The following is a 26,626-nucleotide window of genomic DNA, read 5'->3' as shown; positions in this document are numbered from 1 at the left end:
ATGGTTATTAATAGGCAACATTGTTTTTTTTTTTTTTTTTTTTTTTTTTTCCCTGGAGATAATACGTTCGACGAGGGGAAGAGTACACGCACTATGATATGGAACACCCACTGGATGGATGGATTACATTGGAGGAAGGGGAGATGAAGACAATGAACGTTATGGAGTTATGAATTCTTTTTGGGGTATCATTAGTTTGGGCATCGTTTGAGCGATTTTTTTGTTTGTTGGAGAGAGAGGATGGAGATTAGGATGAGATACCCCCGGTCGGTCTTTACTTGCTGTGCAGGAGATATAGGATGGGAGAGGAGGAGGGAGATATTGGATAGCTGGCTGTACATATTGATAGGAAAGAATTTGGAAAGAAGTTAAAAATGAACGACTTGCGTGTTGAATTTTATTCTAAATATGGAGTTGCATGTGCGTCGGGAGAGATATTTATCTTTCCTGCTGGCCAGGCTGGTGGTGATCACACCATCGGAATCATCAGTTGTTGAGAGACTAGGCGTTTAAGCCATCTGCTCGTGTTCTGGAACACACCCAGACGGCCACGTTTAAGTTACGCCTTCATTCAACCACACCGAACGTCACCACAACCACAGGGGAAACAGCGTTGGTTACATTCTCGTGGTCGTGGTTGTGACCCAGGAGTTTGGGTAGGGCAGAGTTGATGTCAGGGTTGTGTCGAGAACCCAAAATATCTTTACCGAGAGGATTACCGTTCCGTTCATGTATTGTCTATCTATTTGCCAGCGTATTTACACCAATGATGTGTACTTACCGTCTTCAAATGTCCCTCCAAGAAAGATTCCAGAACGTTTCACCCCTTAACCGTCCCCACCCCACCTAACACCAGGATCTTGGCGGGGCGGCTGCTCACCTTACCCCGGATTGTCGGCACTCCGCCGCCTCAAGCCCCTTGCCTGCCTGTCTTGGACAACTTCAAATCATCCCCTTTCTCAACTTTTTTCTGTTGCCAGCACCACGTTCAACGACCTACCCATCGAGGTATCTAGAACTTCATTGCTATCATTGCAACGCCGACGACATTAGCTTTCGTGGCTCACCCTTACGCTTCGCATCACACGCGCTCGAGAGCATTTCCAACGGGTTAATAAGCGAGTCCATCACCCTTCTTGCTGCGTCCAACGAATTCGACATTCAGCATACCCACAGAGACCGAACCTCGAGCGACGGCGACGGCGACGACGATCAATATCGGTAAATACAGAGAGAGAGATAGAGAGAGAGAGAGAAAGAGAGAGAAAGAGAGAGAAAGAGAGAAAGAGAAAAGAAGAGAGGAAGCTTGGGGGTTCTTCTGTGTGTGTGGCGCGACCGGCATGGTAGAAAGATGGGCATAGACCCTCGACTACTGCTGCTGCTGCTGTCCACCCTCCACGACGCTGCTGCTGCTGCGCGGCCGGTCCCAGATCTTTTTTCCTGCAAGTTCGTCTTTGCGTCGAGGTAGAAATATCTTGGATCGATCTGACGGACGAAAGCGATACACCCAGTATATAACACATAATACCCAACAGGGGGGGGGATGCTCTGTCTACAAGTCCATAGGCCAAACCTATCGATACAGTTGGAGACCTTTCCAACACTTTAGCTTTTGGCTTTTTTTTTTTTACAGTACAGAAATCCAACAGCCACAATGACACGACGAATTGTATGTGCTCTTCTCTCTTGTTCTCTGCCTAGCTTGGCTGTGATCTCATTTACCCTGCATACACGTCCTACCACCGGCTTGCCGACCCGCCGCTAACCCCCTCTCCCAGGTCCGGACAATAGTCCAAACTTCCACCGCCGCCATCTTCACCTTCATCGTCATCTTCTTCCTTGACCGGCACTACCGCGTCTTGCCAAACGCAATCCACACCTATCTCCCCACGCACCACCACGGCTCCGTCATCACGGACATCACCCTCACCACTTGCTCCTCTCTAAACCCCTTCTCAAGCTGCAAGCTTGATCCCAAAAAATGGCACAGGGTAGAGAAGGATTTGTATCTCAAACAGTCGGTGCTCAGCAGCGCCTACCTCCACGTCCAGCGTAAGCGAGAAGAGGAGTTGACCTCAGAAGACAAGGTCGTCATCGACGTAACAGTCGGGAGACTCAACCCTTCCAAGTCGTCCGACAACTCAGACTCGGAAGAGAAGTGGGAGTCCCGCCCTGGCGGCCTCTGGATCAAGCGCTCCTCCAAACGGGGGGTATCAGACTCGAAATCGGCCGTCACGGCGGTTGATGTTCTTTTCGGGGACGATGCCATCGAGGCGAGGGCCGGGTGGATGCTGACTGGTTCGACGGCTTTGCTTCTCGACGGAGGGAGGAAGTTCCATGCTGCGCACATCACTGTTCGGAGGGGGGCGCCGGTCGAGATCACCAAGCCTGTGCCGCGGGTGAGGGATAATGGACGGTATAAAATCATGCAGTTGGCTGATATTCACTTTTCGACGGGGGTGGGGAAGTGCAGGGATAGCCTGCCTGGTGGGTGGGATGAGAAGCATGGGGGCAAGTGCGAGGCGGACACGAGGACGATTGATTTTATCGAGAGGGTTATCGAAGAAGAAAGGCCTGATCTGGTGGTGCTGTCGGGGGACCAGGTTAACGGGGAGACGTCGCCCGACACGCAGTCGGCCATCTTCAAGTACGCCCAGCTGTTGATCAAGCACAAGATCCCGTATGTTTCCATCTTCGGCAACCACGACGACGAGGGGTCGATGTCGAGGGCTGCGCAGATGGAGCTGATCGAGGCGTTGCCGTATTCCCTCTCCAAGGCCGGACCAGTGGATGTCGACGGTGTGGGGAACTATTACATCGAAGTGCTCGCCCAGGGGAGCTCGGGGCATTCAGCCATCACGGTCTATCTGCTTGACACACACGCGTATAGTCCGAACGAGAGGAAGTACCATGGGTATGACTGGTTGAAGCAGAACCAGATCGATTGGTTTCGGCAGACGGCGAAGGGGTTGAAGAAGGCGCATAAGGAGTACAGGAAGCATCATATGGATGTTGCGTTTATTCATATTCCGATTCCGGAGTATAGGGATATGAATCTGACGATTGTGGGGGAGTGGATGAGGGAGGCGAGTACGGCGCCGGCGTATAATTCGGGGTTCTACGGGGCGTTGGTTGAGGAGGGGGTGATGATGGTTAGTTGTGGGCAGTAAGTGATACCTTGTTCATTTGATGTGTTGGCTTGCTGGAAGAGGGATGGGTTGGGCTTGGGGAGGGCGAGCTGTGAGATGGACCATGCCGAGTGGTGCGGTTATCTTTCATGGCCGATTTGGGTCTTGGGTGGCCAGCTGGTGGGCCCTGTCCTCAACTGGCGAGGTGTATTTCACTGTCAGTTTGGGTCGGTCTTTCGTGGCCAGCTGGTGGGCTCTGTCGTATCAACTGGTGTGGCGCATCCATAACCAGTCTGAAGTCTCTAATGGATAGTTGGTGGCTCTGTCGTTGAGTGATGGCGTGTCCTCCATATCCAGTCTAAGCCATTCATGGGCAGTTGGCGGGCTCTGTTGACGCGTGGCCCAGCCTCTCTCCAGTCCAGCCTGAGGCTTGCATGCCCAAGGCGTTCTGGGTCACTGGGTCCGGAGCCTGTGCTCGTGAGGCTTCGCCAAGCGCTCAGCTCCACGGCCCACCCCGTCCGAACAGCCGTTCCGCCCTGTTCTAGCCTTGAACCTACCACGATAACAAGGTTAGTTGGTGCTAACCCGCTTTGGCAGTGACCACGTGAACGAGTACTGCGGCCTGAAATCCATCAACGCCGAGGGCCAGCAGCCCAAGCCCGCACTGTGGATGTGCTACGCTGGCGCGACTGGCTTTGGCGGGTACGCCGGTTACGGTGGGTTTCACCGAAAGATCAGGATATTCGATTTCAACACCAACGAGGCGAGGATCACGACGTGGAAGAGGTCAGAATGGGGGGAGGATGTGGGCAAGAAGATTGACGAGCTGATTATTGTCGATGGGGGGAAGGTCGTGGCGCCCATGCAGGGCTGAGGACGACTGCCGTGGGGAGTGTACCTACGTAACGGGGTGAGATATTACATACTGTGTACAAATGACAGCGGTTTTGGGGCAGCTGAGCTTTTGACAGGTGATGGCGGGTGGGGAGGGCGGTGAATCAAGCTTCAGGGGCACTGACAACGTCTGACGGATTGGAAGCGCGTTTTGGTATTGAGAGCGCATTTAAGTGCTGAGAGCGTGTTTTAGTACTGGGAGCGCGTTTTGGAGAGGCTGAGAGACCAGCGCTTGATATTGATGATTTGACAGCATATAAAATCATGAAAATTCTACAAAAATGGCATTTTTGCAACGAAAAACAGACGATAAATCCGTCAATTTCAATGTTTCCGACGATTTCCCGTCAAAAGAGCATTTCCCTGTGTTTTTATGACCAGAAATGATATATCTCGATCTTCTCAAGTTCCCAAGCAAAAGCAACCCCTGATTTGTTTGCTTCACGATCCTCTGCATATGCACGAAAAAGGGGTGCTGCAACCCCTGCTTTTCCCGCGTAAAACCCATATTCCACAAGGCAATTCCCAAAAACAGTGTCATTTTCGCATATTTTCCCCAAAAATAGAAAGAAAAAAATCCCCCTTCATCACCATAACACCCCCTTCGCGATGCTTGGGATCTTGTAAACGTATAGGCCAGCCAAGCGACCGTGCGCGCACGGGAAAGGGGGACCAGCGACTGCGCGGATTGACGTTGGCGGGGGAACCAGGCCTCTCCTTTTTTTGGATATTCCTTCCTCCCCCTCCTACTCGGGCGGCGAGTAGAGGTAGATGCTGTGGTGGAGTTCGCGTTGTATGTAGATGCTGAGGGCCAGAGATGTGGCTGCGGGGGTGGCGTTGGTTGTAAGGGAGATATCTACCTAGGCAGCAGGGTCGGCCGGGAAGGGGAGAGAGGGTGGTAGAGGTGATGATGGTAGAGGTGACAATGATACTGATATCTCTTCGTTAGCGATGTCGATCAAGGGGTGCTTCTGGCGAGCAGTGTTGAGATCGTCGTCGGGTTTGGAATGCTGGGGGTGAGGTTTGCGGTCGGGATCGTAATCGACGGTTCGGTGTGTGATATTTTTTGGGGATGGAGATGGCGGTAGAGATGATGAAAGTCTCGATTTCGATGTCCGTGTGGATAGCAGAGGGTTGACAGGTGAGTGATGGCGTGGTTGCAGTCGTCGGGTTGGACATGCTGGCTTTTGGTTGTGGGTTCTTTGGACAATCGGATTCGCGGGTTTTGCAGGATATCGAATTAACGCGCTAATAGTGACTGAGTGTCAGGTGGGAAATGGGCAATAAGTTTCAAATGAGCTGGCGGTGCTTGTTCGCAATTACCAGGACGGTGGACAGGTGAGGAAGTCCATTACGCTTCTAAGTGGTAAAAAGGGTAGGTGGGTTCAGCGCTCTCCGGGTGGTTCTGGGGGTAGTCCTAGGGCAGGCAGGTGTTCTCATTGCGCCAGCAAGTTGAATCCTCAAGAGATAGGAATCGCAACAGCACACTGAACGCCCAAAAAATAGAAGCCAAAGGGGACGTTGCAAAGTTTCGTGACCTATCAGCAACCCCTCCCCGCCTCGCGCTGGGTAATCTTCCTGCTGGCGGTGTCCAGCAAGCATGTAAGTTATCTTTCCCCATTATTAATTCCTCTTCTTACTTTTCTTTATTTCTTTTTCTGTTTGTTCAAACGTTTTCAGATGCCTTCACTGTTGTCTTCCTACATCTGCTCGCCTTATAGTTTTGATTTTAAAGCATCTGCAATGGCTCTGGGGACCTTGTTCTTACATTTGCTTGTGCCTTTATTTCAACGGTCAAGGCGGGGGCTTACGAATGGCTTTGGGATTCCGTTCCTGAAATTTGCAAATACCTTCATCGATTCTATCATCACGTCTGCTTATACTCTTTTTCAAAACATATTGAGGCCTTGCGAATGTCTTCAACGATTTGTCCCCTCGTCTCCTCTCAGAACAGGCCAGCGTTGGCGAACGTGGTTACTCGTTTACAAAGCCCCATGTTTTTTTTCATCCGAGCTCATTTATTGATACTGATATGATGTCTAGATCCCACTCTCTCCCCTAGCCCGCCCCTCGCCTTTAACATCTACCCCCCCACCAGGAGCACAGTACGTAGCCCCCCTTGCTATCCCCGGCTGTGTGCTGATCACATGTGTGTATAGAGAAACGCGTCATGGCAATGGAGCTGCACGCGAAAGCTCAAGCCGAAGGGGATAGACCTCTGGCTTGGGACAAGCTCACAGATTGGGGGAGGAGGAGATATCTGACGGCGGCGAAAAAAAAGATTGGGCAAGAGAAGAAGAAGGCCGCCATTGCCGAGTAAAACGCGAGGAGAGCGCGGGTTGAAGAGGTGGTTAGCAAGCGGGCAACAACCTGGCGGGCAGCAGCTCACTCAAGCGGAGGACGACGTTGTGACCCGGGGTTTGGGAGCGGTTGACCCAGGGCTCTCAAACGGGAATTTTGGAGGAGTTGAGGGGGAGCAGCTTGCGCAGGGGGGTGAGGAGTCTGTGGACTTGAGTTTGGGGCTGGAGGATCTCCAGGTGCCAGTGGCAAGTCATTTTGAGGAGCGGATGGGGGCATCTGATCCTTACGGTCTTGGGGTCCTGGAGGGCATCTGATCCAAACGCGGACTGGCTTTCCATGGATGGATATGAACAGGGTGGTCAGTGAGATGAGATGAGACGAGATGACCCTCATCTTGACTCATCCCACGGACCCAGACCTTCGGCTCATCCCACGGCCCACACGATGTATCTCATCTCACCGGCTCATGAGACCTCTGGTAGTTTTTTCGGCCCGCTATCTTGGTAAGGTTAGTAGCCCCAGAGCCACAACCTTCACCATCACCCAGGTCACTCTCACCCAGGCCACAACCGTCACCGGACACCCACACAACATCCTCACCGCCAAAAAAAAAAAAAACACCTTTCATCCCATGAGACGTAAGGTGAGACGGAGGGTCGTTTTGGCTGATCTCACGCAAAAATGAGGCTATCTTGGCTCATCTCATTGACCACTCCCAGTCTGAGGGGAGGATCTTTTTTGTTTTTGGGCTTTTGTTCTTTGGAATGAGGACAGCGTTGGATTTACTTGCATTATACCCCACTCGAAGTTTTGGAGTCTTGGAAACGACATGGAAATGATGTGGAAACGACACGGAAATGATATGGAAACGACACAGAAACGACATCAAACATACAACAATGATACCTATACAGTCTCGGTTTGGAAACGCTGGCTATCATGTAATTTGGTTTTGGTTTTGGAGTGTATATACTATGGAGGGCTACCCGAGGTGGACTGGGTGGAAAGATGACCGACTGGACGATCGTGGTGGCCGCTCTTTCCTTTGACCCGTGAAGAAAAAAGCCCAGGAAGGTTTTAATGAGGCGACGAATCTACGATAGGTCAGGGGACCCGCGAGACTCGTAGATATCTGGTCTAATAAATGTCATGTTTGACCGACGATTGCCGTGATTCTTCTTGATGAATAATGTGTTGTTTGCTTTGCGACTCGTCATGCCTTGGTGTTGGATTACCTGTTATCATCTCGTCAATATGGATGTCCTGTGCTATAAGACAACAGTGCCATGTGCCCACCACCTGTGCGGCATTTAGTGTCAAGGCCGTCACCACGTCTCTCATTAGACCACCACTAGAACCGTCATGATGACCATTGGAAAAGTTGTTGTACACCACTCTATGTATGTATTACAGGGACCGGTGCCCTCTCTATCCTGAAGCGAAAACACACCAAACAGCCATAACCAGAATTTTCTTTAACAATCCAGTCCAAGTCATGCACACATATCCTCGTCATTGCATTTTCCCTCCCCCCCTCGTCAGTATATCCAGCAACCCCCCCCCGGTTGTCAGTCCCCTAGTTGCGAGTAATAACAACCTCCACCTTCTTCGTAATCCCCTCATGATCCAAAATCATCTCGGTGCTGGTATTCCCCTTCATCACATGCCCCTCAAAACTCCCGTCCGTAGCATCATGCACACTGCCCAATTCCAACGCCTTGGACCTGTTGCTCTTCCACGTCCTCATCGCATATCTCGAGCCGACGTCTTGGGAGGCGTAACCAGTCTTCTTGGAGCGGAGACCACTTCCTCCACCGGTGGATTTCTCATTGTAGTACTTGACCAGCGGGGCGAGGGTGGGCACGTTGGCGACGATGATACCGAGATTGTTTTCCACGGCGGACCAGAGGATCAACGGGGCCGAGTCGAGGTAGTTGGCCAGTTGCTTGACGGTTTGGATGCGGATGATTTGGATGACGGTGATGAAGAGGCCGAGACCAAAGAGGCCGAGGAGGACGAGCTTTTTGCGGTTTTGGATGCGGGATTTGACGAGGACGGGGAAGGGGGTGAGCATACTACAGGGGAAAAACAGTCAGTGACGGGTCTAGGCTGGGTTGGAGGGAAGAGGGCCTTACACAATAACGTCAAAGACGATGGTGAGGGAGGCCATGCTGGTGTAGAAGGGCACTCCCTTGATGCAGGATCCTTCTGTGATGGTTGGGTCCCATTGTAAAGCGATTGGCTGGCAGAGGTTGATCTGAACGATGAGGAAAGAAAGGTGGAAGAGACAGCAGGCGACGATGACGCCAATGGTCATGTATCGGTAGATACCCTTGGGGATGAAGCGAAGGTAGGAGAACAGCAGGGCTAGTTTGAAGCCCAAGATACTGCTGATGTAGAATGGTGCGCCCATGTATTGAATCTGTTGGTGATGGCGGTTAGCCTCATGATGATTTTTGCTAGGTTGATGGTGGCACACTGACAAGCCCAAAGTTATAAATATTTTCGGGGGGCAAGTCATCAATGTTCCGTAGACCAAGGCCCCATTTTGTTTCTGGACAGCCGAGATGTTAGTGCTTTTCTTTTCTTCTTCGCTGCTTGGTGTTTCTTCTTCGAGGATACTCACGAACAATAGTGACGACGGCAAAGCCAGCCGCACACACCCAAGTGATGAGAATTAGGTAGTCATCTGTGAGTGGACAACTAGGTTAGAGGCGATATCGACACACCCAAATCTCGCGTGGGAGTCTTACCGACACCGAAGGCTTTGATCATGGCAGCCCGCACATAGACCCGGAGACATACCGTCACGAGAGAGACAAAGGTGAGAGCAGCTGAAACTCCAGTGATCAACGGTCCAATGGTAGGGGCATCCGGGTCCCTGGTGTTGAATGTCCAGCCCATGTTGACTGACGATTTCGGGAGGGTTCGAGACCAGAGATGGTGGTTGATCTGCACGTCGGACGGAGAGCGTCGAGAACCAGAGACGAGACAAGACGAGACGAGACGAGACGAGACGAAAGTTCAGACGAGGCCCTCGAAACCCACGACGTCTCAGGGGAGGCAGGAGGAGGGATATACACCGTACAAGTCGTGCTAACCTCGAGGTGGTATGTGCATGTTTCTTTGTATCAGAGACGAATATTGACGCCCCTTGGACCTATACAATCTATGCTAGGTAGCAGGTTTAGGAGAGAGGTCAAGGCAACGCAGCAAGCGGGCAGGGAATTCTGCCACTGTTGTAACGGCAGGCCCGAATCGAATTCAGAAACCATGCAGAAAGCGTTGCATCATGCTCTCTGGGAAAGAGAAGTCGGTCACTTGGCAGGGGTTTCGGGTCTCTTGCTCTGGGGGTGTTTGTCTATTCACCAATCGGTGCATTGGCCGAGGGTGCGCCACACGCTGGGCTCTTCAAGGCCGCGAAGATCAAGGAGAGCCACCTCAGATACCACTGCGCGGGATGTGCGTGTAGGGGATCACGGGGGGTGTTGTTTTCGAGAAACAGTGAGCATGGCTGCTTGGCTGCCACAGTTGATGCGATTGGCACACTGTTGTTGTGGTCAGTGGAGTACACCGAGTTTCTATCACAGGATCGGCCCATGGAGGTTGAGAAGAATGCCACGGGATCATCCATCCGATCGCCTCGTCTTCTTTTGTGTTCGAGTCAGGGTTTCCATGGTATGGTAGCGAATCTTTTTGAAGTGCCGGCGGTGGGAGTGTCCTTCTGCCCCTTCCTTCTGTCTCTTCTGCCCCTTACCTCTTCCTTCCTCTCAGCAGCAACTAGCAGGCTCGGGCTCGACGCCCCCAAATTAGGGCCATTAATCAAAAATCACTCATCCGGGAAGGTGGCCGAGGGGAAGTGCCCCCTTCCGGAAGGCGGGATCGTCGCCTCGGGCCTCCACTTTGGATGATGGCGATGAGCTGCCACGATCAGAGTGGATTGGACGCTCACGACGCCGTTGGTGTTGGCGGACGAGAAGGGCGGGCAACTGCGGGGTTTGTTTCCAGGTGCGGCGCTCGCTCCGGGGATGATGCATGGTTAGATTTGAGTCTGCCCCCGGCAAACTGCAAGATGGTGGGCCCTTCCCTGTCTCTCACCAAACTAGGTGACTGGGTGACTGAGTGACTGCTGGGTGATTTGGCTGCATATTGTGAACTATTGAAGGCAGCGAGAGAATTGCTGATAAGAGAGAGGCATTCTCCTCGAATGTCGAACAGTGTCTCTCTCTGGTTGACGGTTGCTTTTTCTCGAGTGTTCTGACACCGCAGGTTGCAATATCGTGTGTGACGTGATATGGACGACGTTGGATCGCGCTGTTTGGCAAAGAACAAAAGAACCCTTGCGGCTGAGGCTAGCGAGGCTAGGAACGGCCCCCAGTGTCCCCGGGCGCTCCACGATCCAGGCGGAAACAAGCTACGTAGAAAACCAGGGTCATTGAGTGGGGGCCGGTCTTTCCCACTATCAACCCTGGGTAGGCACACCAATCTTATTCATCCTCATCCCTCGCATAATGACGACCCTTGCCCAGCCTCTTCAGCGCGCAGAAAAAGAAAAAGTCTATCGCTTCTGTGTGGGGGTCGACGCTGGTGTCTTGGAAGAAAGTGTGTCTATTTTTTGATTCCACGTTGTAAAACAATAGCCTTGTCCTTGACGACAAGGTCACGATAAGACTTTCCGGGTTCCGAGGAAGCCGCAGCGCCACATTTTTTGCTGACCATAACGAAATGCGATTCATCACAAAAGAAGTGGGCAGCGGGCTCGTTATATGATTACGGATTACAGCTACAGCGGAATGTGCCGAGGCCTCGGTTGATGAAAGCACCGCAGCGTCCCCAAGATCTGGTCGTGCCTGAACTTGTTGGTTCATGGTTCATCTCACCCATTTGCCATGTGGCATCGAACGTGTAACCGAACACCCTCCCTTTCAAGCATGCACCTCGCCTCAGTATCGCACTCGTCTCTAATCCACACTCCAGACATTCTCCGCTGCAAGATAGTTTGACGTCTTGACCATCACCAAGCCTGATAGTATAAACATCGAGCGCAAACTAGCAGAGATCAAGCCAAGTCGGAACCAACCACTGACCCCAGCCATGGCCCCCCGTCAGAGAAGCAGCTGGCCGAGATTTGGTCCATGCGTTCTCCATGGCACCCCGACACACCTCAGGCCTTTTCCCCACGAATTCAGACCAACAGATGAACTATTCTCCAGTCTACGAATTACTAACCCCTTTCGCGGACTGTCCCGATAGCCCGGCCGTGATTTACGACGCTCCATTGTAGATGGAAGATCTCTTTAAAAGTCTTGACTTGATGGCTGGCTTGCTGTCCTCCTGCAACATGTTTTCTCCCTCAGGAGATCTTCGCCTCCCCCCACTTCAGTCACTTCTGTCTTTCTTTAATTCCCGATTGACTGCCACCTCTGTCCATTCGCTTCCTTCACCAAAAACAACAACATGAAGTCCATCTTCCTTGCCGCTGGCCTCTTGGCTGCCGGCACCTTGGCCCAGGACGACAGCATCCTCGGCCTGGACCCCAACTCGGCCACCTTTTCTCTGGAATCCTTCCTCTTCGGCCCTCGGTGCAAGTGCTTCCCAGGCGACTCGTGCTGGCCCTCTACCAACGAGTGGAACAACTTCAACCAGACCGTCGGTGGAAAGCTGATCGCCACGGTCCCACTCGCCCAGGCCTGCCATGATCCCAACTACGACCCCGTCAGATGTCAACAATTGCGTGATGGCTGGCAGATGCCCGACATTCAGTAAGTCGATCGTTCAACAACCACCGTGCTGCTGACGCTGCTGACACCCCTGGCAGCATGAATGACTCGGCTTCCATCATGGCCCCTTTCTTTGCCAACCAGAGCTGTGACCCCTTCACTGCTCAGGGCAAGCCGTGCACACTGGGCAACTATGTCAGATATGCAGTCGCTGCTGAGACTGCTCAGGACATCATTGCTACCATCAACTTTGCCAGGAGAAAGAACATCCGCTTCGTCGTCCGCAACACTGGTCATGACTACCTTGCCCGGTCTACCGGTGCCGGTGCTCTGTCTGTCTGGACCCACAAGATGAAGAGCATTGAGTGGAAGAACTACAATGACAAGTACTACAAGGGTACTGCCGTCAAGATCGGAGCCGGTGTCCAAGGCTTTGACCTCCTCAACGAAGGCCTCAAGGTCAACCAGATCGTTGTCGGTGGTGAATGTCCTACTGTCGGCCCTGCTGGTGGCTATACACAGGGTGGTGGTCACTCCGCCCTGAGCACATCTTTCGGTCTCTCCGCCGATAACACCCTCGAGTGGGAGGTCGTCACCGCCTCTGGCCAGCTCCTCACCGCGTCCCGTACCAGAAACTCGGACCTCTACTGGGCTCTCTCCGGTGGTGGCCCTGGCAACTACGGCGTCGTCGTCAGCGTCACCCTCAAGACCTTCCCCGACAGCTACGTCGGCGGTGCCACCGTCTCCTTCTTCGCCGCCAACAACCCCACCGAGACCTTCTATAAGGGCATCGACGCCTTCCACGCCGCCCTCCCCGCCATGGTCGACGCCGGCACCATGGTGGTCTACTACTTCACCTCCAACTTCTTCATGATCGCCCCCGTCACCGCCTACAACAAGACCGCCGCCCAGGTCGAGACCATCATGGCCCCCTTCCTCGCCAACCTCACCTCCCTCGGCGTCAACTTCAACGCGGCCTACTCCCAGTCGGTCAACTACTACGACCACTACGACCAATACTTTGGCCCCCTCCCCATCGGCGCCATTCAGATCGGCATCGCCCAGTACGGCGGCCGCCTCATCCCCCGCGACACCTTCACCAAGACCCCCACCAAGCTCTCCCAGACCTCGCGCTACATCGCCGAGAAGGGTGTCACCTTCATCGGCGTCGGCACCGACGTCTCCTCCTTTGGCCGCAACTCGGCCAACGCCGTCCTCCCCGCCTGGAGAAAGACGCTCGTTCACGCCACTCTGACCACCGATTGGAGCTTTGACCCTGCCAAGTGGAACGACATGATTGCCAACCAGAAGCTCATGACCGAGGACATCATGCCCGCGATTGAGAGCATCACCCCCAACTCGGGCGCGTACATGAACGAGGCCGACTTCCAGCAACCGAGGTTCCAGAGGGAGTTCTTTGGGACTAATTACGCGAGGTTGATGGCCATCAAGCTGAGGTATGACCCCGAGGGGTTCTTTTACGCGAGGAACGCGGTGGGGAGTGAGAGGTGGAAGGTGAATGAGCAGACGGATGGGAGGATGTGCAAGGCTAGTATTTGGTGGTGAAGGGGTGGGACTGAGATGCAGAAAAAGTAGACAGAGATGCCCTGTCATGTAATGTAATTAATAGCCATGGTGTGGTGTGTGATGGTAATTTTGACCAGGTTAATCAGTTCTCGTTGAGCAAGTGAGATCTTGGTATTATTTGTCTTCAACTGTTCGGTGCCTTGTCCCTTTTTCGTCCTGAATATGAGAGACGATAAAAGGTACCTCAGACACTTTGAACACTTCGATCATCGTCTCAACATGACTACCTCAACTACCTTCCATACTTTGCCCAATCGCAATCACAACCATCTCACATCTAGCAAACTTAACCCTCAAAATACAACAAAACCTTTTTTAAAAATTCGGGTATGTTCATGTAAGCCACGCATGCAATGCCCATCAAACTAAACAGAGAAACCCCGACCGCCCCCCCTCCTCCTAATGCTTTCATGACTGCCTGTATGTGGGTATCCCAAAAATCCGTAATAAACCCCCTCCAAACACACCCACCATGCACGCATGCCTCCTCCCCCCCTTTCGAATAACATGATTATAAACAAGTAAACCCTCTCCCACCCCATAATATGTAATTAACTTTCACCAATTCACACTCCATCTATTAACCCCCCTCAACCTCTCCATCCCCATCAGCAACACCTCCCTCCCCTTGTTACTCCCACTCCCACTCCTACTCCGGCTCAAACTAACCCTCCTCCCCAAACTATTCCCACTCCCACTTCCAACAAGGGTAATACCACTACTCCCCCCTCCACTCCCCACAAGCGTTATGCTCCCACCACCTCCACCACTGCTACTACTCCTCCCCAAGCTCGCCCCATCCACACTCCCCCTTTCCTTGTTCGCACTCCCTTTACCAACCCCAGAGGCAAAAGGGCCCGCCACCCCCTAAACAACCAACCCCTCCACCTCAGCCGTGACGAGCCACATGATCCAATCCGCCTGCTGACTATTCCTACACTGAAAACACCACTTCGTCACCCGTCCGCTCAAACCCCCCATCCTCGGCGCAACACCCACATTCCCCTCCTCATCCCTCAAGTCCTCCCACACAGAGCACATCACCCCCTTGCTCCCCAAAAGACTGAAACACTTGCTCCCCAGCACCGCATCCAGCAGTATCAACGGCTTATCCCCCACCTTCTTGCTCGCATGCGTAACAATGATCCTTTTCTCCAACCCGTGATAAAGCGAAAGCTCCTGCCTGACTCCCGGAGGTGGGCGCGAGATGTGCAGGATGCAATCCCCCTTGTCCAACCACCGATTATTCTGCACATTAAGATGGCAGCGAATCTCCAACGGCTGATCAGGACTGAAAGGTTTCGCCAAACCCGTCGACCACGCCCGGGAGGCAGACCCCGACAACGACATGTTGACGCTCCTGGGCGGCGTGCTCGCCCCCTCCCCGGAAGAAGCACCAGACGAGTACCCAACAGTGCCCGTGCTCATCCTAGGCGGCTTATCCAACGTCGACTCCTCAATATTAAAGGTATTGTTCCCCCCTCCCAGCAGCCTCCTCAAAAAGCTCCCCGCCGAGATGGTGCTCGACATGCTATGCTGCGACACGCTCGGCGCCCGCGTGCTCGCCCGGTAAGAATTCTTCCTCCCGAACCAGCTCCGTCTCCTGCTGCTCCCGTCCCCATCCGCACTCCCCTCCCCGGGAACCCCCGTCGCCGTGCCGAACGATCTGACTCTTGCCTCTTCGGCAAGCTGAATGTACCTAGCATTATTCAACCTGCTCAAGTGAACCGCCTCATACAAACTGTGCGCTTCCGTCTGCGTCCCAGCGCGGAACCGATACATCGTGCTGTCAGTCTTGAGCCTCGACTCGGGCGAAGCCACACTCCTGACTTCCAGATCCAGCGCCGTGCTGCGGCGGATCATAACCACCGGCGTAAGAATCAGCGCGATAAGCGGGGCGCTGCTCCCAGCGTCCTGGTGGGAAATGTCCACCTCTGAAGTACCCGACGACTGCAGAGGATAAGCCTTGGATTGCTCCTTGCTCAGCCGGTGAACCTCCATAACACCAGGACGCACAACAATAGACGTCATGCCACCGCTGACAATATCCTTCCACATCCCCTTCTTGGAAGACCAATACGAGACAGAAGCCACAAATTTCTGCCCCTCCTCCCCCTCTTGCTTCTCGGCCGCCTGACTCGAAACCCCGACCTGCGAAGCGGAATGATCAGGCGTGATGCTATTATCATCCGACACCACCGTCTCGACGGAAGCGACCTGCGGCGCGGTCTTGATGCTGTACCCAGGGATCGTGTCCGGCACCTCATCCTCATCAAGCTCATCGCTGGAAGACGACGAAGATTCTGAATCCTCGCTCACCTCGGTCGAGCTGTCAGACGACACATCGGACGGGTGGTACTCGTGCTTGAGCGGCGACGACCCTCGGCGCTTGACCCGAGTGACCTTGAGATCAACCGGGGGAGCAAGCTTGTTAGACTTTTCGCTAAGAGTCCGGTGGATAGGCGGAGGAGGGGCGCCATCCTCGCGAAAGGGGGTCGTGTTGGGTGCCGGTCTCGAGGCTTTTGGGGTGTCGTAGGACGACGGGCCCTCCCAGCGAGCTTCATCTCTCTCCTCCGGCGGGTGATGCTGCGCAAATGTGGCTCTGGTAGGTGTCCGCCCAGGCGACACATCTGCATCATCATGAGCAGGAGAGCTGGGAGGAGACTCCACCACCTTTCGTGGGCGGTAACGCGAAGGGGTGGTAGGTCTATCAGACCCAAGCTTGCGTTCGCCAACTGGAATATCTTCTGGCTTGGGCGAAGTGCTGCCCATGACAGCACTTGTTGGCCGCCGGCGAGTGAGTGGCGGCATGGGGCTGCTTCCCAGAACATCCAGCCAAAAAGTAATTTGCTCCTCACTGTTTGTGGATAGCTTCAATAGTTCATACCACTCCACTCCATTGTGAGTTCCACGAATCATGACCACCAGAGCCTGATCCGTCTCGCTAGGACGAGCAGAAATGTACGCCATGGGCACAGGTGGGAACAGTAGCCACGATCTAGAATCGTTGCCAATCTCCCTGATCAAAACATCTCCTTTATCGGCAGGAACATCGGGCTTATCTCGGTGAATCATCTCAACTTGACACTCGAGTCGTTGCCCGGTAGAATGGTCCAGATCGAGCGCGAACACATCCAGCGCAGCGACCTGGCGCGTCTGCTCAATGCCCACCCCATCAAGAGGCATCAGAGTGCGCAGGTCTCGAGCACGAGTGGTGTCCGTATTTCTTGCATCCTCGTCCGTGATACGAGCATTCTCCTCTCGGTGCCGCTTGCGAGCCTTTTCCTGAAGGGACTCGAATACCGAGAGCAGATGCTCCGTGTCAGAAGTATTAACGACAAGCACAGCAGCCTAGACATGGCAACATCAGTAACAAGTTTCGCCCCCACCCACCTCTCACAATTGAAAGGACCAGAGCTATATAGCAGTATCAACTTACCCTAAGGAATTTCGTCATCCACTTGAGCCGAATCAGGGGCCTCTTCAACAAAAACGCCACATCCACCCTCTCCCCATTCTCCCCAATAATATCACCATCCTCATTGATGGGCAGCGCGTTCAAGAGCGAATCATTATCATTCATGCCCTTCAATTTGGGCGCAAGGTTGATAATAAGACCCTGAAACCCAAGCCGCCAAACGTCAACATAACTGTCATAAAGCGGCGATACATCCTCCATCCACGTCAGGAGGTGATAAATGTTCTCGAGCGGCACCTGCTTATGGGAGCTCTTGAGTTTCTCCAGCACCACACCCATGTTGACCACAGACTTGGCCATGGCATCAGCCTTGTTCCTGCCAGCCTCGGAACGGCCAAAGAGGCTGTCACCGCGAAGGACGTGTGTCAACAGCACCGGAATCACACCGTCCACCAAGGTCTTCAGCTCGCGCTGGTAAAAGTACTCATCGTCGGCAAACTCGTCTAGGAGCTCGTCAATCCTGCCCCTGTCCACCCTGCTTGGCCTGCGGTGGAGGCTGCGGGAGGACTTTACGCTTCTTGATCGACTGGGCGGGACGAGTTCGCCCGTGTCAGGCAGTGATAATACTGATATCATGTCCGAATGTTTGGTGAGGCGGCGTTTTAAGCTCCCGCCCTTCCGGCTTCCCCTGTGACTTCGGTGACGAGAGAGCTCGGTTCTTTCTGTGAGTGGTGTTGCTGTGGGTTGCGTGACGGTGGTGTGAGAGATCTCGGACATGGTATCCGTCGCGCTCACGGTACTAGCCTCTTCAGAAATAATAGTTGACAATTCATGCCCACCGCCATTGACGGGAGGGGGTCTTCTGCGTGGTGGCTCCTGAGCAGACACGTCCGAAGACAAGAGTGAGTCGTAGTTAGACGAGTAATATGACGAGTAGTCCGAGATAGGCCTCTTGTGGGAAGACCCAGGGCGCTCTGTGCTGACTTCTGATTCCGTGTACTCAGAGTACTCATCGTCGTACTCGGAAGCCTCACAACTGGGATAAACTGCAGGGGGAAGCTTGTAACCGCCCGATTCACCGCGGAAGGCATCTTTGAGGATTTCTCTGAGAGGCTTCTTCACTCCAGATTTCGCAGGAACTGGAGCTCCTCTGGTGGCCCGCCTCCTCTTCAGACCCTCCTGGTTGACCGGTGATTTCGTCTTTTTCGCTGTCGCATCGCTGTCTTCGCCCTGCGAGCTTGCCTTGCCCTTGCTACTGTCTGACTTTGGGGTCTTTGGCCTTTTCGAAGATGGTGTAGGGGCCGGTGCTGCTGCCTCTTTTTCCTTCGCCTTTTTTCCTTCTTCCTTTGGCCGCTTCTCGGCAGCTGGTCGACTTTCGGGCTTTACCGGTGGTTCCAGTGTCTCACGCGATTCCCTTATGGGCGGTTCGCTGCTGATATGTGTATCTGCGACCGTTGCTGTTTCTGTTGTTGGCGAAGCCTGGACAAAAGGATCAACCGTGTTGTTCAGCCAGGACTCTATGCTGGCCGGTTTGTTAGCCGCCGGCGGTGGCCGCGGTGGCTCGAGGCTCTCTTGGATGATCTCTTTGGCTCCCTCAACAACCTTCTTGAACACCTTTGGCACCGCCTTGAAACTGGGGTTGCGCTGAGCCTTTGGCTTCTTGGGAATGCTCCTATCAGGATTGCCACTCGATGGCAAATCGAGCACGCTGAATGCCGAGTACCCGAACGGAATCTCAGCCAAAGACTTGTTGCCAAGGACAGTCGGGGGCACCCTGTCTGACTCCTCATCGGATTCTGCCGTTGGCCAGGTGGGAATGGGCACCACTTCCGGCGAGTCTCGTCCATTTCGAGACCGAGCCTTGGTGCCGGCTGGGGGACTCTGGCTTTTTCTACGCCTAGAGTTTCGGAGGGAATTCTTCCTCTTCAGGGGCGGCTCGACAGATAGCTCAGTTTCAGCCTCTTCGATAACCTCAATGACATCCTCAGCAGCTTCCTCTCTTCGCTTGCTTTGCGCTCTCTTTAACTTTTCAGCAGAACTAGAGTAAGGTCTGCTTCGACGGGTGTGTGCCTCAGAGGACGATGGTTCGCTCGGCTGAACACGGATGCCGTCGTCTGGGTGCGATGAATCTCTGACAACGGGCTTTACACGGATGCCATCATCGTTGCTCTCCACCGGCCGCACCCGTATGCCGTCGTCTTCGGGTGCCTTCTTCTTTTTGCGCTTCAGTTTCAAGCTATCAGCCGGCTTCAGACGCATTCCCACGCTAGGGGGTTCCTTCTTTTTGGGATGCTTCATCTCATCATCTGTGACCGGCCTCACACGGATCCCATCATCATCCAGATCCTTCTTCTTGGTGCGCTTTGGCTCATCTTCCTTCCCCTCAGAAGGCGTTACACGGATCCCGTCGTCCGCAGGTTCCTTCTTTTTACTATGCGCAGATGACTCGCTTTTGGTTTCAGCTGGCTTCACCCGCACACCCTCCTCATTGTCGCTTTTTGTTGGGCGTACACGTATCCCGTCATCGTCGGGCTCCTTCTTTTTCGGTTGAGACGCTTCATCGGCAGAGTCCCTTTTTTTCCGAAGTGGATAGACACGAATCCCGTCGTCGGTTTCGTTGGTTTGCTTTTTTATGTTCAAAGGCTTGACTCGAATACCGTCGTCGAGTGAGGACATGGATTTGGGTCGGAATGATGGCTCTGAAGCGGCCATGCTGGCAATATCCTCTTCTACTGCTATAGTCGCCCCGGATTTATGGCGGTAGTGCTTCACTCGAGGAATTGGCGGTGGAGCCTGTCCGGGATCTGGTGGCTCTACCCTCGCCGCCCAGTCCTTTATTTTGCTTTGAATTGTTGGGTTCTTTGCCGTCTTTTGGAGGAAATCCTTTGGAATTGGCGTGGGGCTCCCTTCGGCTTTGGTCCTCGGAGCACCTGTCCGTGGCGGACTCCTGCCCTGCCTACGCTTCATCCAGTGGTCGTCACTAATAATCCGCTTTTTGGGCGCGTCCTTGGCCGGGATTGGTTTGGATGCCGATGGACCAGCCTTGGTCCCGGATGGCTGCTGCTCCTTTTCTGTCTCCTCGCCATCGCCATCATCATCATCATCATCATCGTCGTCGTCGTCGTCTTCGATCACCTCAATCTTGTCGTCTTTTGGTTTTTTTTTCTTGGCCTTTTTCCGCCACTTGATCCGTTCTCGGTCCTCTTCGGTCACGCTCTCAGGGGGGAGGTTGGCAGCAAATTCGGTCGGTTCGCTCGCAACGCTCTCGGCTCGTGGCGGTCCACCTGCTTCCTTCATAGCGGCCGCGTTCTTCTTCTGCCAGGCCTTCACTCTGTCTGTTACGCCGTTGGGTTGTTGAAGTCTCCGGACAGCAGCGGCCCGCATCTCCTGACGCAACTCTTCCCGTACATGCGCAGCGTCGGCTGCCATACTCTTCCGGCGCTGTTTCATTGCGGCGAGGCGGGCTGGTGAGGGGCGGCCCAGGAAGAAGTCCGTGAGCAGCGAGGGCTCCGGCTTTTTCTTCTGTGTTGATGCATTGTTCGAGGTAGCGGGTGCGCTCTTGGGTGTCTTTGCCGTGGTTGTTGGTTTGGCGGGTGTGGAATGGCGGCGCGCCGCTGTAGCAATCGGTGTGTTGGAGGGATCCTCTTCCTCTTCTTTGGCCGGCGGCGTCATGATTCCGCTTCTGTCGGGGTGAAAGAGTGTTTGTTAGCAATGGCAGCAACAACAGCTATGACTCTGATGAGACAGCATTCTCTCAAGGTCTTCCCCAATGATCATGACATGAGCCGATTCAGAAATAAATTTTGTTGATCGGAAGATGGGCCAAAACAAGCATCCACTCGTAACTGAACTATCGAAGCGGAGCTGGCAGCTATCCAATCGGGTGATGCATGTCCCAAGCTGGGCCTGGCGATTTTGGTGGAAAGTCAACAAACAAAAACCAGGGCAACCCACCTGTGGTTTTTACCGCTTTTCACCTTGATGAGCTCATCCTGACCATCTGCCACTCGAAGAGAAATTCAAATTCGCGCACCTAGTAGGGCGAGAAGTGAAGCCGGCCGTGAGCCTGGAACGGCAGCGTCGGGAGTTCCTGGCCGGAGGAGAGATGCAGTGACGTTGTGCAAAGCAGCAAGGACGGATGGATTGGCCTGGCGGGCCGCTGCAGTTTAGGGGGACCCTGAGAAGCGGCGACGGCGGGGGTTAGCTGCGAGACAGCGTCTACTACGGTAGTGGAAAGTAAGCACCCGTGGGGCAGCAGTGACAGCGACAGCGTGAAGAACAGCAGAGGAATGAGGATTCAATCGATGGATCATGGAAAGGAAAGCCGCGCCGCCTGCGGTCCAAAGCAAGCTCCTCCAAGGCAAGACACAGCGCCGCCGTCAGCTGGGCCAATCGAGATAAACAATCGTCTCAGACATAAACAAATCGCAGCCTCTCAGCGCCCCATCGCTCCACCCTTGCAGAAGAGCTTTCCTTGGTCTGACAGACACCCACACCCACCTCAGTCGGGATCCAATGCACCAATCAGCGTCAAATCACCCGGAGCTCCTCTGTCCAACCTGTCAGCTGCGCAAACTCGCAGACCATCGATGTCTTGAAGAATATTCCCTCGGCAAGTGCGCATTGGCGCTTTCATCTGATAGCTATCGATGCCATCCCATCTCATCTTTTATCAGACCCCGTGTCACACAGTCTTGTTGGCACATATCACAGAGCAGTAATAGGCTCTCCGACTATAGTCCGATATCTCACTGACCCTCCCACCTGCATCGCCCATGTCTAACCCTTTCAACGTGGCCCTGACATCATCATCATCAACCCATGAACCCTTTTCCAAGCCATCCTCGAGTGGACCTTGCCGATGCTCTCCGTTCCCGGGCCCATCGATGTTTGCGCGATGTTCCCGCAGACAGGGAACCAAGGACAAGCACAGCGGGCAGTGGGGCCAGCAAACTCACCATCGGATGCCGGGATCAGCCAAATGCCGCCGCCGGCCTGCCGCGATAAAAATAAATGCAACCACTGCCGACGACCAACAAATCCCGTTGATAACGATAAGCCTCCCTCTCTCTCTCACCTCCCCTTACTAACACCCACTCCAATCACGTATCACATTCAAAGGTCACAAGTCATCGCAAGTCGTAAGCCCTCTTTCACGCGGTGAACCGTCCCATCTCACCTTGGTACACACTCAAAACAAGTTGGTGGTGACCACACGACACCACACAGACCCACCCCCACCAGGAGAGAAAAAGGATGTCTTCGTAATCATAGCATGGCCGAGTTATATGTTACAATCGCTCTCGTAAAACCAAGGAAACACACAGCACCACCGCGTTCATCTGAAATTCTGATAAAATCAAGATCCAAGCTCGACATTCAAGATTTCATCTGATCCCGGACCTCCGTATCACATACACACACTTGTTCTCAGCCCATGTAGCACTGCACAACTCATGATTCCGGGTGGCTTTTCGGAAGATATAGGGGGGGGATCTCGATGGTTTGTACAAAAAGCCAGGTGCAAAGGTAACACTCGGTGACCTCTTCACGGGCATATAATTCCCTCAGAGGGCTGAGACATATAATTCATACGACAGACATCCATGTTTGTAAGGGGGAAAAACTGCAGAATCTCGTATTTTGTGCTGCGAAGCAAAAAGTATCTTGGAAACATGTAGATAGATGTAAGAACCCCCAAGATATAAACCATGGGAGGTATGGAGATCAGAAAATGCCAACCTGGTATCAACCTGTATGGATGTATCCTCCTATGATGATGATCAATGCAATTACAACGGGGATGATGATGAGAATCCCTTACCCCGAAGAGCCAAAGAGCCAGCCAACACCAAACATGCGGTTAGGAAAAAGCAGGAGAAAATGAAACCGGATGAGATGCAGTAGATAACCTCCATACAAGCACTCAAGGAAATCCTCCCAATGCAAACCCAATACTCTAAGTAAGGGGGTAATCCTATTCCAAAGATTAAAAAAAAAGAAAAAAAAGAAAAAAAAAATGCATCTCAAAATGCAACAACAAACCACCAAAAGATGCAGTATACATGTTTACTCAAAAAAAGCAAATCAGTAAACCCCCTCCTCCTCCCCAGGCAAAACAAACCTCACCCTCTTCACCATCTTCCCCTTCCCACCCCCCCTAGTAGTCCCCTTTCCCTTCTTCTTAACATCCACCACCCCCGTTTCCTCCTCCCTCGGATCCTCCTCAATACTCCAAACATCCGGACTCGGCTCCCTCCAGACATGGTGATGCCCCGCATGCCTCTCCCCCCCACTCCCCTTGGTAAACTTCCCCCTCTTCTTGTTCCCCCCAGCAGCATTGGTAAAGTCCTTCAACAAAAGCGGAACACCCCCATAACCGCCCATCCGATGGCGGTAGTATTCCTCCATGAGCGTGTCACCTTCCGGGCTGGCTCCCAAGCTCCCGTAGTCAAACTCCAAATCGGGGGTGCTCACAGCAGGGGAGGAGACCCGAGGGGGAGTAGGGGGGCGCGGGCCGTCAGGGCGGGAGAAGCCTGCTAGGCTTGAGGGGCTGACGCTCCTGACGTCGGCTGAAGAAGAATCGTCGATGCCAGCCGAGTAGTCAAAGTAGTCAAAGTCGAGCATGGCCGTGTCGTCGTCCTGTGGGTAGGGGGCCGAGGGGGTTGGGGGGGTGAGGAAGAAGGAGAGGGGATCGATGCCTGGCATTGTGAGGGAGAAGTCGTCGTCGTTGTCGTCTGGCAAGGGGGAGGAGAGGTGTGTTGGTTTGAGGGCTGGTTGGGAGGGTGGTTGGAATGGAGAGGGGCGTTGACCTGGGCGGGAAGAGGAATAGCTAGACTGTGCTGCTGGAGAATAGGAGTATTTTGATGGGTTGGTTGAGCTGGTTGTCGTCGAGTATCGGGAGGAAGACATGATGTCTCAAATGAGGGTAGATATATACCCCCCGCCGCGTATTCGTCTGACCCGATCAAAGCATGAGATTCTTCGTTTTTACCGTCGAGCCGCCCTTGTGTGTCGACTGGCTTAGAAAGACACGAGTCGATGTCCTATCAAATAATAGACTTTCCGAAACGAGAGAGGCCGCACACAGACGTTCTGTGTGTCTGTCCCCAACTGCCGTGGAACTCGATCAACAGAGAGTGAACGAAACAAGAGAGAGATGAGTGGATGGGTCCCCAAAAGGCGGCAACGTCGCAGTTGATATATACTATCCCAAAAGTTCAAATGACCGCAGCTAGTGTTCCTTACATGCCCACCATCTTCCATCAGAGGCATAATAACAAAAAAAAGCCATGGATGGTCGGGTATACGCAGAGTCACCGGTCAAAGTTCCCTAGTGATGATTACCGCTCAGATGCTGCCTTGTGGAGTGAAAAGTGACCTGTCTGTTTTCTTGACGGCCACCCACAGGATGCCATACACACCAACTTCGAACTCGGCCGATGGCCGTGTGTGAGTGGGGTCATTCGCCCATTCGCTCTAAGGTGTGGCTGCGCCTTTCGCGGCCTAGGGTGAATTAACCATGGCTAGTCTGAAGAAGATTGCCGATTTTGGTGAGAGGTTCAGAGACACCAAGACTATGCGGACCATCACGGGGATCACCATGTGGGTTGATTAAACTTGGAACATTTCGAGAATGGCGTGGATGGTGACTCGAAACCGGCAGGTATGGGATTTGGGCCTTGGAAATGCCAAAGTAGACTACGAGCATGCGGGGAATTACTTTCGTGAAGGTTGTCATAGATTGGCTTGTGACATACAACTCAGCCGGCTGAGCTGAGACACCGACCAGGTTAGTAGTGGGATTCGATATCTGATTGTCCAACGAGCACACCCTCCCGGAGATATCAGAAAGATGCCGAGTACACCAGTGATTTTCTAAATCCCGTCAGGATGATAGTATGGAGTATTTGGAAGAGGATATACAGGCTTCTGATCGTCTCATACAAGATGAGGGGGCGATGAAGGTGAGGCAGAACGTACCTGCAGGATCTCTGCCAAGACCCTTTGGGGGACAGATGATCGGAGCAAGTCATCAAGGTTCCTTTCCCATGAATCGATCGAAGAAAAAAAGATCGAGACGACGAGCAAATGCTGACGAGTCACAGCTCGTGGGAGGTCAGCCTCGAAGCAGGAACGCTGCAAGAACTTCTGCACTTTGCATTACACTGCAGTTTCCCGCACTTTTCCACTTGGAGATCTCGGTCTGTTGGAAATACGGGATGTAGAACTCAAAGTTACACGATCGAAGCACGTAATCAGCTCAAAATGGTCGTGCAAATAAATGCCGTGGTTTCTGAATTTGGTGGCCTGTGACCAAAAAGGTCATCGGCGGTCGAGGACTTGAGGTCAGATGGTTGCGGGGTTCTTGCTTACATAATAAGAGCCTATCTAGAATGACGTAGTACAAAGCTTGACGCGACAGCTGCCTGTCACTGTTGGCCTTGTCTCTTTTCCACGACGCGTTTCTTTCTCAAAGTTCAACTGTGAACACGCTCTGACAACGTAGCCTTCAGCTTCCAGACGGCTATCGATTCGGCTTCAATTTCACTCAATCTTCATTCATCTCTTTTATTCACTATCGTATTATCCCTTTTACGCCTCTTCAGTGAAGAGCCCATTCCTTCTAGGCAACCATTCACTCATTCAGGACCGCTTGCACCAGTTCCAGGAATTTGCTTTAGGCAGTGGTGATGGGCACCGCCAATTCAACCGGCATCGCCACACGCGGCCCCCTTCCGATTCGTCTCATTACTTTCAATGTTCGATATGCCACCAAGACCCCCGTTCCGGGTGAGGAGCCATGGTCTATTCGCTGTCCAAAGCTCTGCTCACAGTTGAAGTTCATCACCTCAGGTCAAGACTCGCCCTTCATATGTCTCCAGGAAGTTCTTTATTCTCAGCTCACGGATATCCAGGACAGGCTGGGGAATGCCTGGCGTCATATCGGCCAAGGCCGGGAGGATGGTAAACAGGCTGGCGAATTCTCTCCCATCTTTTTCCGAGTGGATCATTGGGAATGCGAACGCCAAAAGACTTATTGGCTTTCCAAGACACCTGATCTCCCATCCAAAGGTTGGGATGCTGCCTTGGAACGAGTTGTTACCGTGGGATTATTCCGGCACAAGGATACTGGAGCTCGTGTGGTAGTCATGAGTACTCATTTCGACCATCGCGGAAAAGTAGCTCGGGAAGAAAGCGCCAAGCTGCTACTGGAGATATCTCGAACATGGACGGCCTCGGCCAGCCAAGGGACACAAGTACCAGCTTTTCTCGGCGGCGATTTCAACAGCACACCAAGTGATGGAGCCTACAAGGTGTTGGCCGCCCCTGATTCCGGCATGACGGATATCTCTCAGCTTGTGCAACAAGATGATCGGTACGGCAACCGGGATATCACTTACACCTCTTTTGGAGAGCCAGATGAGACGCCCAAGAGAATTGACTTTCTTTTTGTTCGGGAATCGCAACAGTTTACTAGTCGCAACTTTGGGATTCTGCCAAATCGCTTCGATGACATGGTCTACCTCTCGGATCATAGAGCTGTGGTGGCCGACATGGAGTTGACATCGACCTGA

At 53.2% G+C, this 26,626-nt stretch overlaps 8 protein-coding genes across 8 annotated transcripts; 4 read left to right on the top strand and 4 right to left on the bottom strand.

Moving 5' to 3' along the window:
- Window positions 1-653: 653 nt before the first annotated feature.
- Window positions 654-5,571, top strand: DCR2 (Phosphatase dcr2). The gene is made up of 4 exons (XM_062944075.1): window positions 654-1,669; window positions 1,779-3,166; window positions 3,726-5,121; window positions 5,370-5,571. Exons 1-3 carry the CDS (start codon window positions 1,655-1,657, stop codon window positions 4,000-4,002), a joined length of 1,680 nt encoding a protein of 559 aa, XP_062802863.1. The 5' UTR covers window positions 654-1,654; the 3' UTR covers window positions 4,003-5,121; window positions 5,370-5,571.
- A 364-nt stretch (window positions 5,572-5,935) lies between these two features.
- On the top strand, window positions 5,936-6,342 carry QC764_203725 (uncharacterized protein; the record flags this gene model as incomplete). Its single annotated transcript, XM_062944074.1, has 2 exons — window positions 5,936-5,995; window positions 6,184-6,342. 2 exons carry the CDS (start codon window positions 5,936-5,938, stop codon window positions 6,340-6,342), a joined length of 219 nt encoding a protein of 72 aa, XP_062802862.1.
- A 1,536-nt stretch (window positions 6,343-7,878) lies between these two features.
- QC764_203720 (uncharacterized protein) lies at window positions 7,879-9,227 on the bottom strand (the record flags this gene model as incomplete). The annotated part of the gene is made up of 5 exons (XM_062944073.1): window positions 7,879-8,398; window positions 8,459-8,745; window positions 8,807-8,877; window positions 8,950-9,012; window positions 9,077-9,227. The coding sequence occupies 5 exons, from the start codon at window positions 9,225-9,227 to the stop codon at window positions 7,900-7,902; spliced, it is 1,071 nt and encodes a 356-aa protein (XP_062802861.1). The 3' UTR covers window positions 7,879-7,899.
- A 227-nt stretch (window positions 9,228-9,454) lies between these two features.
- Window positions 9,455-9,924, bottom strand: QC764_0034270 (uncharacterized protein; the record flags this gene model as incomplete). Its single annotated transcript, XM_062940223.1, has 2 exons — window positions 9,455-9,483; window positions 9,693-9,924. The coding sequence occupies 2 exons, from the start codon at window positions 9,922-9,924 to the stop codon at window positions 9,455-9,457; spliced, it is 261 nt and encodes an 86-aa protein (XP_062802860.1).
- Window positions 9,925-10,851: 927 nt separating this feature from the next.
- Window positions 10,852-14,115, top strand: QC764_203710 (uncharacterized protein). The gene is made up of 2 exons (XM_062944072.1): window positions 10,852-12,085; window positions 12,142-14,115. The coding sequence occupies exons 1-2, from the start codon at window positions 11,781-11,783 to the stop codon at window positions 13,607-13,609; spliced, it is 1,773 nt and encodes a 590-aa protein (XP_062802859.1). The 5' UTR covers window positions 10,852-11,780; the 3' UTR covers window positions 13,610-14,115.
- A 296-nt stretch (window positions 14,116-14,411) lies between these two features.
- QC764_203700 (uncharacterized protein) lies at window positions 14,412-21,793 on the bottom strand. The gene is made up of 3 exons (XM_062944071.1): window positions 21,003-21,793; window positions 17,070-20,730; window positions 14,412-16,981 (listed from the first exon to the last, which is right to left on the bottom strand). Exons 2-3 carry the CDS (start codon window positions 20,718-20,720, stop codon window positions 14,498-14,500), a joined length of 6,135 nt encoding a protein of 2,044 aa, XP_062802858.1. The 5' UTR covers window positions 20,721-20,730; window positions 21,003-21,793; the 3' UTR covers window positions 14,412-14,497.
- Window positions 21,794-23,135: 1,342 nt separating this feature from the next.
- QC764_203690 (uncharacterized protein) lies at window positions 23,136-23,960 on the bottom strand (the record flags this gene model as incomplete). Its single annotated transcript, XM_062944070.1, has 1 exon — window positions 23,136-23,960. One exon carries the CDS (start codon window positions 23,958-23,960, stop codon window positions 23,136-23,138), a length of 825 nt encoding a protein of 274 aa, XP_062802857.1.
- A 1,781-nt stretch (window positions 23,961-25,741) lies between these two features.
- QC764_203680 (uncharacterized protein) lies at window positions 25,742-26,626 on the top strand (the record flags this gene model as incomplete). The annotated part of the gene is made up of 1 exon (XM_062944069.1): window positions 25,742-26,626. The coding sequence occupies one exon, from the start codon at window positions 25,742-25,744 to the stop codon at window positions 26,624-26,626; it is 885 nt and encodes a 294-aa protein (XP_062802856.1).

Source organism: Podospora pseudoanserina, chromosome 2, assembly GCF_035222485.1.
Source record: "Podospora pseudoanserina strain CBS 124.78 chromosome 2, whole genome shotgun sequence".
NCBI classification, from domain to species: domain Eukaryota; kingdom Fungi; phylum Ascomycota; class Sordariomycetes; order Sordariales; family Podosporaceae; genus Podospora; species Podospora pseudoanserina.
Note: the sequence above shows the minus strand (reverse complement) of the source record. Positions and strands in the feature narration are given on the sequence as shown.

What these genes read in the sequence shown, in the direction of transcription:
- QC764_203700 (XM_062944071.1), bottom strand. Translation starts at nt 20,720, where the DNA reads ATGACGCCGCCGGCCAAAGAAGAGGAAGAGGATCCCTCCAACACACCG. An exon ending in GGATGACGAAATTCCTTAGG is followed by an intron (nt 16,982 to 17,069) that starts GTAAGTTGATAC and finishes TGCCATGTCTAG; the next exon opens with GCTGCTGTGCTTGTCGTTAA.
- QC764_203710 (XM_062944072.1), top strand. Translation starts at nt 11,781, where the DNA reads ATGAAGTCCATCTTCCTTGCCGCTGGCCTCTTGGCTGCCGGCACCTTG. An exon ending in TGGCAGATGCCCGACATTCA is followed by an intron (nt 12,086 to 12,141) that starts GTAAGTCGATCG and finishes CACCCCTGGCAG; the next exon opens with CATGAATGACTCGGCTTCCA.
- DCR2 (XM_062944075.1), top strand. An exon ending in ATGATGGTTAGTTGTGGGCA is followed by an intron (nt 3,167 to 3,725) that starts GTAAGTGATACC and finishes CCGCTTTGGCAG; the next exon opens with TGACCACGTGAACGAGTACT.